The 12343-nt window shown below is 53.3% G+C and overlaps 1 protein-coding gene and 3 non-coding genes across 13 annotated transcripts; all 4 read right to left on the reverse strand.

The window, feature by feature from the left end:
• TBRG4 (transforming growth factor beta regulator 4) lies at nt 1-11921 on the reverse strand. 10 transcript variants are annotated; one of them, XM_019030859.4, is made up of 11 exons: nt 11535-11921; nt 8709-9169; nt 5341-5664; nt 4438-4609; nt 3997-4154; nt 3233-3343; nt 2248-2392; nt 1726-1971; nt 1404-1515; nt 1159-1273; nt 1-327 (listed from the first exon to the last, which is right to left on the reverse strand). In XM_019030859.4, exons 2-11 carry the CDS (start codon nt 9117-9119, stop codon nt 226-228), a joined length of 1896 nt encoding a protein of 631 aa, XP_018886404.1. In that variant the 5' UTR covers nt 9120-9169; nt 11535-11921; the 3' UTR covers nt 1-225. The 10 variants fall into 10 exon arrangements, 9 of the variants coding, with proteins under 9 accessions (XP_018886404.1, XP_055203781.1, XP_018886403.1 ...); XM_055347806.2 differs by having other exon boundaries at nt 3997-4184; nt 11535-11645; XM_019030858.3 differs by having other exon boundaries at nt 11514-11630.
• On the reverse strand, nt 4249-4382 carry LOC115935475 (small nucleolar RNA SNORA5). The gene has a single exon (XR_004071100.1). It is a non-coding gene; the product is annotated as a small nucleolar RNA SNORA5 (small nucleolar RNA).
• Nucleotides 4806-4942, reverse strand: LOC115935477 (small nucleolar RNA SNORA5). The gene has a single exon (XR_004071102.1). It is a non-coding gene; the product is annotated as a small nucleolar RNA SNORA5 (small nucleolar RNA).
• Nucleotides 5866-5997, reverse strand: LOC115935476 (small nucleolar RNA SNORA5). Its single transcript, XR_004071101.1, has one exon. It is a non-coding gene; the product is annotated as a small nucleolar RNA SNORA5 (small nucleolar RNA).
• Nucleotides 11922-12343: the final 422 nt, after the last annotated feature.

Here is a 12343-nt window from a genome sequence, read left to right on the forward strand (position 1 = left end):
TGACAGTGCAGAGGGTGACCAAGCCTGGGAAGGCCCCAGGGGTCCAACACCAAAATTAAAGGTTTATTATACACAAGAGGACGTTCTGTCCCTCAGAGCGGCTGGCCACCCTCCCCACTCTGGCCAAGGTCCTGCACAGAGGTTTGTCCTCAAGGGTGACCCTTCTTGCCCGCCCACAGCTAGACCTCCGGCGGAGAGGCATGCAGTCCGTGCTGCTGGCACAAGTCACTTGGCCAGCTCCTCAGCCACTGCTTTGCGCATCTTGTCCTTGAGGTAGGCGCCTTTCTGCCATTCAGACTTGAGTTCCAGCCACTCATAGAATGGGACCTAGAAGGAGGCAGGGGAGACAGGTCACATGGGCAAGGAGATCCCTTCCAGCCAGTGGCTCTGCCTGCTTGCCTGCTGTCCTCACGTTGACCCCTCACCCAACACCTCTGGTGACCAACAGCTCTGCACACTTGCCCCTTGGCCTCCAAGTCTTCAAGGCAGAGCCCATGAACTGCAGGCAGTGCGGGCGGGGAGAGGTGCTAGCACTGTCAGTGCTGGAGGGGTCTGCAAACTACTCGGAGGCCCAAGAAGGGCTTCTGAATTTTAAACAGTTAAAAAACTCACAACAACCCAAAGAAGCAAACAGAACCCTTGTGTGGCTCATGAAGCCACATGTTCATTCACTGGCCCTTCCCAGGGAAGGTGACCCCCTTTGATCTTAACCAAGGTCTCCCAGGTGTGAAACCAGAGTCAGGCCCAAGACCTGCATCTTTCTGCTCCTGCCAGTTCCACTGGTCCTACTTTTCCTGACAACAGGAGCTGACCAAGGGGGAAGAGCAGCTGCACTCAGAGCCCCAACAGCTGTGCAGCCTCTTGGGCTTCGAGCTGCTCATCTGTGAATGGGCCCTACCCTGCCCACCTCTTAAGCTGAATAAGCAGGCTTGGTTGCCTTTTTGGGTTCACCCATGGGGTGAGATGCTGGGAAGGTTAGAGGGGAGGCTGGAGCAGCTAGGATCCACAGTAAACTCCCTCCCTGGGCTCCTGGGAGAGGCCCGGGGCCACGGGCAGGGCATGTGTCTATACCTGCTGGCTCAGTTCCACCTGATCCCCTCTCTAGCGTGGGTTGGGGAGTCTCCCTGTGCAGTGACCACCTGCCCAAGAGGTACTCACGTCCACTATCAGGAAGCCTGCAGCCAGTATGTGTCGCCGGGCCAGAACAAAGCGACCCAGCAAGTCCTTGCTTCGGCTGTTGAAGTTGGGGAACTCCCACCGCAAGAACGCTAGCCTGGAAGGAAGAAGGGGTGGCTGACATGCTTCCACTCTCCCAGCCCCTCGGAGGGGAAAGATGGAAAGCAAAGAATATGCAGTCCAACAGCCATGGTGCCCCCATGGCCAACAGGTCCCTGGCCACCTACCTCTTAGACCCTGGAGGTGGTGACTGGCTCCCAGTTGGCTGGGCAAGGTGAGGTGCCACAAAGTCCCTTACGGGCAGAAACTCGCCGTCACTGTCCAGCAGCACCTCAGCATCTGGGGAAGGGGTGTGGGATGAGAACATGTTGGGGGACATCCCTCAGAAACCCCCCCACAGGAAAGATGAACAAAGATGACACTGTGGGGAGCCCAGGCTGACACCCTGCAGCTCCCTAGGTCAGTACTTGCTGCAGACGGGGTGGGTTAGAAGAGTCCCGTTAGACTCAGGCAATGCCAGGCCCTGTGCCAACCAGGGGGAGCCCTCACCCAGCACCCAGCCATACTGCGTGGCCACCTCGAGGCTGCCCTTGTCGGCGCTCCCCAGCAGCCCCTTCAGCGTCTCCTGCAGCTCCTTTTGCAGGGGGGTCACCTTCCTGTCAAGGGCTGAGGGCCCAGGGGCCACAGCCGAGGCAGGCAGAAGGGGACCTGAGTACTCGGGGTACTCCAGCAGGGCAGTGGCGTTGATGTGGAGCAGCTTCTGGAAGGTGTTCTGATCCTTCTGAGACTTGCCCCCTAGGAGACAAGGAGAAAGAAGAGGGAGGTGGGCCTACGGCAGAGATGGGGAGACCCTGGATGAGAGGGCAGTGCACCCCTACACCCAGTCTCAGCCCAGTTTTCTGGGTCAGGAGGCAGCAGAGTTACGGTCTGCTGGCCACCTACAGGGAGAGGATGGAGAGCGAGGGGGAGGGAGAGCCCTGGCCTCCATCTGCCCCAAATTCTCACCTGGCACTAGGCAGACAAGACCAGGCAGTTTCCCAGTTCCAGTAGTACTAGGGGCAGGGGGCTCACCTAGAAATTGGATGTGAAATTCAGGGTGGAGGACGGCTTGCAGCTCTGCTTCCCGTGCCTGCTGCAGCACACACAGGGCCCACACCAGGTCCACCTGCAGGGCTGGCTCCAGGCCTGGCAGCTCTGACCCCAGCTTCTCATGTACCTGGGCAAGGATAGGGTGTGGTGGAGAAAGCAGGCTCTCCTTAGGGGCTGCAAATAGCCATGGGTGAGACACAATCCATGATGTGGTCTTGGCCTGGTTGGGATGAGGCCAGAGGAGGCTACTAGGTAACAATAGGCAGAACCCTGGCCCTTGGTGAGGCCTGGAGCAATCCTGGGCTTGAAGGTACCAGGAATCTTCCTCATGCCCCAAGACCACTCTGAACAGCAGAAGAGTGCTGCTGAATGCTGGCATTTGATTAGGTTTACTACAACCAACCTACTGGCAGGGAACAAGATCCCTTCTCCCATAGTGTCTCCAAGTGAGCACCTGGGACAAGGGAGGAGGAATCTCTGGTCCTCTGAGAGATGAGAGCATCCAAGAGGTGAAGCAGCACTCCCCAGCCCCTGGCTAATTGTTCTCAGGACTGTGCCAGACAAACCCCTGATGGAATCCCAGGGAGCCTGGGGTCACACCTGGCCTGCTGGCATCTGTGGCTGTCCTAAGGTCTTCATAAAGAAGGCTCCCCCTCCCGCCCTGAGCTGGCGCACATAGCACGAAGGCCCACTGGAGCTTCTGAGCATCAACAGGGTATTAAAAGGAGCACCAGAGGCAGGACCCCCCAGCGCTGCCTGGCAGGGCAGTCAACCAGACAGCAGGATTTCATGTGTTCTCAGTAATCCCTAGGACGCCTGGCTCCAACCAGCTCCCCCTGCCCTCCCACGCCACACATAGTGGCCCCTCCCCCTCCGCCTAGCCCGAGCTGATCTTGGGAGGACGGTTCATGAGCCATTAGCTGAAGGGGAGGATAAAGGTCGAGCAGTGGGAGCCCAGAGGCCCTACCAGGCTGAAGAACTGATCCTCTTGGTCTGGATGGAAGTTCAGACGCGCAAAAGCCAGAAGTACGCTGCACAGGTGGGGCAGGGTGATGTCCTGCGCTCTGTTCAGGACGTGCTGGGTGGGTCAGAAATAGCAGAGGGACAGAATAAGCTCTCTGCCCAGCACGCTGTCCTCCTGCCCGGCTCTGAGTCTGAGGAGAGCCTGCATGGCCAGGGGCAACGGCAGGACCCTCCATCCAGGGCCCACGAGCTGTGCCGGGCACAGAGAAGGACTTACACAGGCCCAGACACTCCTTCGCCTGGCAGCAACTACCCAGAGGCTGGGGACACCTACAAGCTGCTTCTTTCTGATAAGGGATTTAGAAATATTCTCCAACCAGTAAACTTAGTTTAGACCAGTCACACATAAACGTAACTGCAGGTGTCATCTTTCTGTACAGTTCCACTTTGCGAGGGGGATCAGTGATTCAGTAGACAGTTCTGAGTGGATTCTCAGCCTCACCAGCCATGCTGCTACCTGCTACAGCTACCCCAAAATGGATGGAAGCACTTATAATGGTCAGTGAAAGAACAGAGGAAACAGTTCTCAAACACTTTTTTGAGAAATGAATAGCAGCCCTTTCAAAATAAGCCAAAATGCAAGAAATATGTATTTGCCCCCACAAGTGAGCATTTTCAGACTGGCTTTACTTTCCCGACTGAGGCAATGGTTCCCAGCAGATGGCCAGGAAGCCAGCTTCTCTGAGTTGGGGCCAGGCCCTGGCTCACCTGGGCAAAGGCCTCAAACAGGGGCAGGCTGAGCCACTTGAGTAAGGCGAAGGACTTGGCACAGTGGGCCACCTCACCAGAAGTCAGGCTGGGCATGAGGGATAGCAGGTCGGTGGCCAGGCGCTGGGACACCTGGGTCTGGTGAAAGCTGAGTTTGCCTTCAGGACAGAGCAGATCACAGGGTTTAGCTGGAGAGAGAGTCAGCAATCACCCAGCAGCTCCACCCCACCTCAGCTTCGAGGTCTAGATGCTTGATGTCTGTAACCAAATTTATCCCTGAGCCTGGGACACAGGAACAGGGCCCATGAGTCACAGTGTTTCTGTGGCAGCCTTCTGGGCCAGTGCCTACCATGCATAGGACAGGTACTGAATTTGACACGGCTGCAGGCATCTGCAGGGCCAGCGCTCCCCTCTCTCCACCGTTCTGTCCAAAGGGCTCACCATAGGCATAGGCCACGTCCAAGAGCACATCTTTCGTCAGAGAGAAGGGCTTCTGCACCAGGTGGTAGGAGATGGCCCGCAGCAAGGGCACGGACCGCCGGCTCTGAGCTGCCAGCATCACCAGCACCTTCCGCAGCTCACTGGGGCCAAAGTGCTCCACCAACTCCAGGCACTGTCAACCACAGCCGCGCAGAGGTCAGCTCAATGGCCTGGGGTGGCAGAGATGAGCTGGGGGCAGGGGTCCCATGGTCCCATCCAGTGCAGCCCCTGTGACAGCCCCTGTCAGACTGGGCCTGAGCTGACTAAACACAGGACCACTGTGCAGGGCCTGCCTCCTCGTCCACCCCAGGGAACCCCTGGACATGGAGCACTGTCCACAGCCAAACTTATCCCCAGGTCCCAGGGTAGGTGACCCAGGGCCCATGAGCTGTGGAGCTTGCTGTGGCAGCCATCTGGGCCAGCCCCCGCTATGACAGAAACGGGCACTGAATTTGACTTGACTGCAGGGCTACAGCCGATAGGGGTTAGCACATCTCCAGGAGAGTTCTAGCCAGAAGCCAGGCCTGGGCAGTACCTGTGTTACTTCAGGAGCTGCCTGCCATGCCCCCCTCTCAAGATCGTGCTGTGATGGGGTTTGGGGGAAAGATAAAGGTGCAATCAGGGAAGCGCCTGTGTTGGGAGGAGCAAGTGGTGCTTGATGAATGCAGCCACGGGGCAACCACCTGTTGCAGCTCCGAGCCCTCTGGTCCTGCCCCATGTGATGCCTGAGGCTCCAGACAGAAGCTCCCGGGACTCTGATCCCAGTGCACACAATGCAACCCTCTGCAGACCACTGTCACCCAAAGAACAAGCCCAAAGCCCAGGGGAGGCAGGCTGGGTGCCACCTGCTTTCAGGCCCAGTACCTTGTCTTCCAGGCGGTTCATTAGTGGCTCCGAGAGGTGTCCCACCTTCATCATGACGGTCACTAATGTGTGGGAATCTTCAATTTCTGTCCAACGCCTTTCCAGGTGCATGAGCAGCTCAGCCAGCAGCTCCTGCGAGTGCTGCTCCTGTGAGAGGGTGGCACAGGACTCTGCCAGGAAGGCCAGGTGCTTGTACTTGAGCTTCCGCATGCGCCAGCGGACCTCCTGCTCCACCGACTGCAGCTCCTTGGAGGCCTTGGGGATGCCCAGAGCATACAGGCTTCCCAGAAGCTTCGAGAGGGTACCATGCCAGACCGAGGCTATCTAGGCAGGGAAAGGACACAGAAGAAATGATGTGGCACTGTCAGTCCTGTGTGTGAGCTGGAGGCTACCTCTCTGAACCTTGTTTCATGAGCATTTACTACAACTCTTCAGAGAAGACTATCAGTTCCCCACTCCGTTGTAACAGAGCCCCAGTGCCTGGCTGCTCCTCACAGCCTTGCTCAGCCTCAAGGCCTAGATGCTTGGTGTCTGTAACCAAATTTATCCTTGAGCCTGGGACACAGGAACAGGGCCCGTGAGTCACTGTTTCTGTGGCAGTCTTCTGGGCCAGTGCCTACCATAGACAGGGCAGGCACTGAATTTGACATGGCTGCCAAGCACCTGCAGAGCCAGAGCACCCCTCAGGCACAGGTCAGATCCAAGGGTACACCTCTGAGCCTGATCCTCTAGGCTACAATAAATAGCACATTTCTGCTCAAGGTGGCTGAGGTCATTTGCAATTGCTTGCAAGCAAGAACTCTAGAGTGGCAAGGGAAATTCTCCAAGTTTCCCCAATGAAGTTTTGACCTAATGTAGTTGATTAAAGAGAGACCACACCCTTTTACATGGTCCTGGCTACAGCTCTGGGTAGTGGGCACGTAGACTTCAGCTGCAAGTAAAGCTGTCAAGTCAATACAAGAGGTCAGAGAAAAAGTTGAGCCTCATGGATGTCACCTGATGGCAGAGAAGGTGGCACTTAGGCTTGCTAAGATCAGTTTTGTTATCATTTGTGACTTTTACTTGCAATGACATTAAAAGTTTTAGGTATGCCGGGCAGATCACCTGAGGTCAGGAGTTCGAGACTAGCCTGGTGAACGTGGCGAAACCCTGTGCCTATTAAAATTACAAAAATTAGCCAGGTGTGGTGGCACGTGCCTGTAGTCCCAGCTACTTGGGAGGCTGAGGTGGGAAGATCACTTGAACCTGGAAGGTGGAGGCTGCAGTGAGCTGAGATTGTGCCACTGCACACCAGCCTGGGTGACAGAGTGAGACTCTGTCTCAAACAACAAAACAAAAAACACTGGCTTTTCTCCAGGAAAATAATTTGTTTTTGAGTCAGAGAAGCTCCAACCCCTAAACTGTTCTCTAACAAACCAACCTCGCAGTTTCTGGCAACGTGACAGTTTCTTAGGAATGCAACTGCTGCAATAAGCAGGAGTCCCTGCAGAGCGTTAGGCAGTGAACCACCACCTTTACCCTCCAGGGACGTGGCACCCAAGCATGCCAGACCCTCAACTGCCTGCAAAGGGAGCAGCACCCCAGGCACAAAGGTTTGCAGGAAAGCCTTTGACATATGGGTAAAAAGACCCCCGGTATCACTAAGCCCTGCCCACTCCCAAATGCAGAGGCCTCCTGGGGATGACCAAGCTGCTGCTGCTACCAGCAGCACCTCTGAACAGGCTCTTACTAAATGCCAGGCATCCTTCTGTGTGCGTACCCCTATGAGACACCAACATCCTATGAGAACCATCAGTCCCACTGTACAGGTAAACAAAGGTGAACTTATTTCTACATAGTTCTGGGTCCAGAACCTGCACCACAGCCCGTCCTCTCTGCTAGTGCCTGCTTTGTTTCTGAAGAGGGTAACTGCTATTCAGGTACTGTGTCCACAGGGCCCACAGTGTCAACATGGGTGGCTCTAGAGCCCTTTGGCCCTGAATCCAGCCTCGCAGAAGAGAGCAGATGGTAAAACAAGTATGGCTCTGTCCTTTCCTGGGCCAAGTCTCTCAACACTGAACCCTCAGGTTCAGTCTCTTTGCTTATGAATGAGAAGCAGAAACCACACCTTCAAGGAAGTGAGCTGCGAAGAGAGAAGCTGCTGTCTGAAGGGCTGGGGAGGAGGGAGAAAGTACTGGAGTAAATTCTAATCTTACAGAAGATCTGGGTGTCTACCTTCCGGTTTCATGGACAGCAGGAAAATCTTTGAAAAGAAAGCTGTTATTACATTACAGATACTTGCCTTATAATTTTGTTACAATGTTCAGTCTTGCATCATAAGACTTTCTTAAATCACATGTGAGTAAAAAGAGTCAATAAACAGCAATTAGAATTGTAGCCAAATAAACAGGGGGCCTAACTAAGTTCATTTTATGAATTATATCCCCAGCAAGAAATAATCATGTACTGTAACCCCAGTCCACACAACACATGCATATATATACATACTTGAACAGAAGTTCCATGAGACATTAGTGAATCCCCTTACTATATGTGATGAATTCTGGTATTTTTTATACTACTCTACCTCATTAAGAATCAGCTGGCCACATCCCACTACACTGATTTTATAACCTGCAGTTTGAAAAGCACTCAGTTAGTGCAACTCCTTCCTTGGACAGTGCCTTTCTCTTCATTACACCTGACAACTGGAAACATGGTTTCAGTGCCCCAGCACTTCCCTTCCAAAGCAGACCAGGGATTTAGGGCCAGTTCAGCCACAGCAGGAGTCTGTACTGCTTTTTTTGTACGTGGAGCCCAGGGGAAGACTCTCTAAGAAGGGAGTCCCTCACAGTGAGCAGGAACTGGCTTCTGCAGTCTGAGTTCTGCCCTGCTCAGTGCCACACAAATGGGTCTTGTTGCTTCTCTCCATGGTCATCCTTGGAGGGTCTGAACATGGCTAGATCATGCCCACGTCTGTCTCAAGTTTCAAGGACCTTCCATCAGTCATGCTGCATCTCCTTTGGCTTCAAAAACAGTGCCTTGCCATCAGCCAGACACTGGCAGAGAGCAATACAAGTCAAGACTATATGGTGAGGGGGAAAGCACCCAAAGAACTGAGAAGAACCAAGCTCACTTCCCATGCTTCTATCACTATGCGTCTTGGCTGTCTGTAAGACGAGCACAGCAATATTTACCTAACAGGGCTCTTGTAAGGATAAACAAAGAGAAAGCACGATAAAGCACTTTGAAATTTATAAAAAAGTAAAAAATATCACAAGAGATGCAGGGCCCCTGTCTATGCTTGGTAAGCACTGGCTGCTGTAGACCCCAGCATTTCTGGCTGTTTTCCTCTTGTCTATGCTCTCAGACAACACTCCGGCACCCACCTGACTGTTGAGCAGACAGAGAAGTTGATGAAAGTGGGCATCCTGTATGAGCAAGCCTTTATCTTCTGGCTTCTCAGACAGCAAGTGAGAGAGCCGGATAAGTACCATTGCTGCTTGATTGCTGTCCAAGTCGTGACTGCCACCAAGTAGCTCCAGGAGCTCCTCTGGCCTTGTGGCCTTCTTGATGAGGTGGTCCACCTGCTTCTCTACGTAGGGAGTAAATGCTCGTTCCTTCTCCACCGGCTCCATCAAGGAACCTGGGAGGTGGGAAATGGGTGAGGTGGCTGAGGAAGTCAGAGTCTTATGGGCTACCCAGGCAAGTCTCAGTCGGCCAACTGGAGCCATGGCAGGGGCCTGACGAGCAGCTTCTCTCAGGAGGCACGTGCATCGCTTTACCAGGTGAGCTGCCATGATGTCCTGGGTGGCAGAGAGACAAGACTCCTAGCAAGTGATTCCAAACCCTGAAGAGAAAAAGGAGAGAGAAGGGGCTATTACAGGGGCAGTTCCTGACTCACAAACTTGAGAAATGAAATAGTCAAAGCCACCCTATCTGTAAAATCAGACTAAGTGTTTCTTGACAATCCATAGGTATGTGATAGTATTTTCTAAAGCAAAAGTCTCACAGGATTTTTGTTTCAGTACAGAATGCCATCAAATATCAAAACTCAGGAACATTACAGCCTGGGTGGGAGGGTTTTCATCCTGCTTGTAATTTGAAATCACCTAGGATGTGGTTCAATAATTCAGATTCCCAGGTCCTGCCCAAGGCCTCCTAAATGATGGCATCTCTGCAGACATGACCTAGACAGCATTAATTTCTAAAAATTTTTTTATTTCAAGGGTAACCAGGATTAAAAATTACGGGCTTGGCCAGGCGTGGTGGCTCATGCCTGTAATCCCAGCACTTTGGGAGGCCTAGGCGGGTGGATCACTTGAAGTCAGGAGTTTGAGACCAGCCTGGCCAACATGGTGAAACCCCATCTCTACTAAAAATACAAAAATTAGCTGGGCATCATGGTGCATGCCTGTAATCCCAGCTACTTTGGAGGCTAAGGCACGAGAATTGCTTGAACCTGAGAGGCGGAGGTTGCAGTGAGCTGAGATTGCACCACTGGACTCCAGCCTGCGTGAGAGACTCCGTCTCAAAAAAAAAAAAAAATTCACATTCCCAAAGCCTCTGTGGATATTTTAACACTGTAGACATAGGTGTGAGCCTCTCGAAACCAAGGTAGATTACATCACTAGCCTACTAACCCCCCACCCCCCACCAAATTTCTAACAGCAAAAATTCTGAACCAATAATAAGAAGCACTTCATAACATGGCCCAGAATGATTTTCTCAGTCTTAGCCTTTTCTGCCTCAAAGCAACACAAGGCCCCATTTTAAACAGGCCTTGCACTTCCACTTCACCTTACAGGGCTTGTTATCCGGGTCTCCTCCTCCCCCTATAAGACCCTTTAAAATACATCTCATCCTTCCAAGGCCAAACTCAATGTTGCCATCTCCAGCAATGTGTTACATATCGCCTTGATGTTGCTTTTAACAATTCTATCAGCCAGGCGCGGTGGCTCACGCCTGTAATCCCAGTACTTTGGGAGGCTGAGGCAGGCAGATCACGAGGTCAGGAGATCGAGACCATCCTGGCTAACACAGTGAAACACCGTCTCTACTAAAAATACAAAAAAATTAGCCGGGCTTGGTGGCGGGCACCTGTAGTCCCAGCTACTAGGGCGGGTGAAGCAGAGCTTGAAGTAAGCCGAGATCGCGCCACTGCACTCCAGCCTGGGTGGCAGAGCGAGACTCTGTCACAAAAAAAAAAAAAAGAAAAAAAATTCTATCAGCTAGTCTAGCTCCCTACGGTGATTACATGATTCAGGGAAGACATGCGACAAGGGCAAGCTAAAACGTTCACCTAGGCCTCATTTCTGCCAAAGCAGAATGTACGTTTGATCTTTCTCCACTTCCTGGAACTTGGTGTATGGCCAGCACATTTTCTTCTTATATGAGGGGCTTAAAGCAGCTGTAAAAAGCTTAGCCTAACTCCACTTAAAGAAAAAAAAAAAAAGATCAGAGAGTCGGAGTATTTGCCCAAACGCAACATCTACCACTTCCTGAGCCTAAGCACAGTGGAGAAATCTTTCCGACTTATTTTTTTGAGACGGAGTCTCGCTCTGTCGCCCAGACTGGAGTGCAATGCTGCGATCTCGACTCACTACAACCTCAGCCTCCCGGATTCAAGCGATTCTCCTGCCTCAGCCTCCCAAATAGCTGGGACTACAGGCCCGCGCCACCACACCTGGCTAATTTTTGTATTTTTGGTAGAGACAGGGTTTCACCATGACCTCAAGTGATCCACCCGCCTCGGCCTCCCAAAGTGCTGGGATTACCGGAGTGAGCCACCGCGCCCGGCCGCCTTTCCAATTTTTTAAGAGCCCTAAGAGCAGTTTAGCCGAGTAAACGGAAGCCCAGGAGCCAGACTTGGGTTTAGGCAAACAGCAATCCAAAACTTTAGTTCTAAAATGCAGAGAGAAAACAACTTGCACTAAGTCACGAAAACTGGCTCGCTGGGGTCATGGACGGTCAACAGGGGCGGCGTCTTCCAGGCCTGGCCGCGCGGGCTAGAGGGGAAGCGTGCGCACTGGCAAGCCAGCACGGAACGAGCAGACGGCCAGGCCCACCGCATCCCACCGCGTCCCAGCCTGCTCCCCAGTTTCACCGCATCCCAGGACCTTCCCAGCCACGCCTGTGTTGTGCACTCGAAACCCACGATCAGCCGCCCCTTCTCCCCGTGCCACAAGACCTACGCAGCGAGCACCACCGCTGACCTCCATCCGCCGCCCTAACTGTCCCCGGAACCATGAGGTGCGCGGCGCGCTTCCCCACGTCACTCGGAGCGCCGGCGGAAACGAGACGAGCCTCGCCCCGCACGTCCGGAAGCCACGCCTCCGGCTTCCGGCCACACCTTTCGGCGGGTGACATCTTTGCTGAGGGCTCAAGCGGAGCGATAGGTTATGGGAAACTTAGAAAAGATAAAGAACCTAGGAAGAAAGGCTTCGGTTGCCCCCCGACCAGTACCCCATCCTCATACGGAGTGCGGGAGACGACCCTTTGTTGTCGGTGCTGTCACCCCATTCCTCCCGGCTTGCGTAGGCGTAGGAGAGTTCCTAGGGCGGTGAAAGACTGGGTTGGTGGAGTTGGATAGGCGACGTTGAGGCCTGTGGGGGCTGGGAGGACGAGTGAGTGGAGACTGGGGAACTCCAGAGCGCCCACTTGCAGCTGGATTTTTGTGTGCAGTTTTCCTGATTTTTAAATAGTGGTGTTTAATTACAAAATAAAGTGCAGGATAGCCCAAACGAAATGTATCTGAGGTCTATATATGGACTTGATTAATTTTTACTTCCTGCACAGCCTTTTATTTTCTGTGGAGTTAATAATTACTTTGGCTACGCACGGTGGCTCACACCTGTAATCCCAGGCGTCAGTGGGCGGATCTCTTGAGTTCAGGAGTTCGAGACCAGCCTGGCCAACATGGCGAAACCCCGTCTATACTAAAAATACAAAAAAATTAGCCGGGCGTGGTAGGGCGCACCTGTAGTCCCAGCTACTAGGGAGGCTGAGGCATGAGAATCGCTTG

The sequence above is a fragment of the Gorilla gorilla genome, chromosome 6, assembly GCF_029281585.2.
Source record: "Gorilla gorilla gorilla isolate KB3781 chromosome 6, NHGRI_mGorGor1-v2.1_pri, whole genome shotgun sequence".
Lineage (NCBI taxonomy): Eukaryota > Metazoa > Chordata > Mammalia > Primates > Hominidae > Gorilla > Gorilla gorilla.

What these genes read in the sequence shown, in the direction of transcription:
- TBRG4 (XM_055347806.2), bottom strand. Translation starts at nt 9,119, where the DNA reads ATGGCAGCTCACCTGGTAAAGCGATGCACGTGCCTCCTGAGAGAAGCT. An exon ending in TCTGTCTGCTCAACAGTCAG is followed by an intron (nt 5,665 to 8,708) that starts GTGGGTGCCGGA and finishes TTCCCTGCCTAG; the next exon opens with ATAGCCTCGGTCTGGCATGG. An exon ending in GGACGTGGCCTATGCCTATG is followed by an intron (nt 4,185 to 4,437) that starts GTGAGCCCTTTG and finishes CTCTCTCTCCAG; the next exon opens with CTAAACCCTGTGATCTGCTC.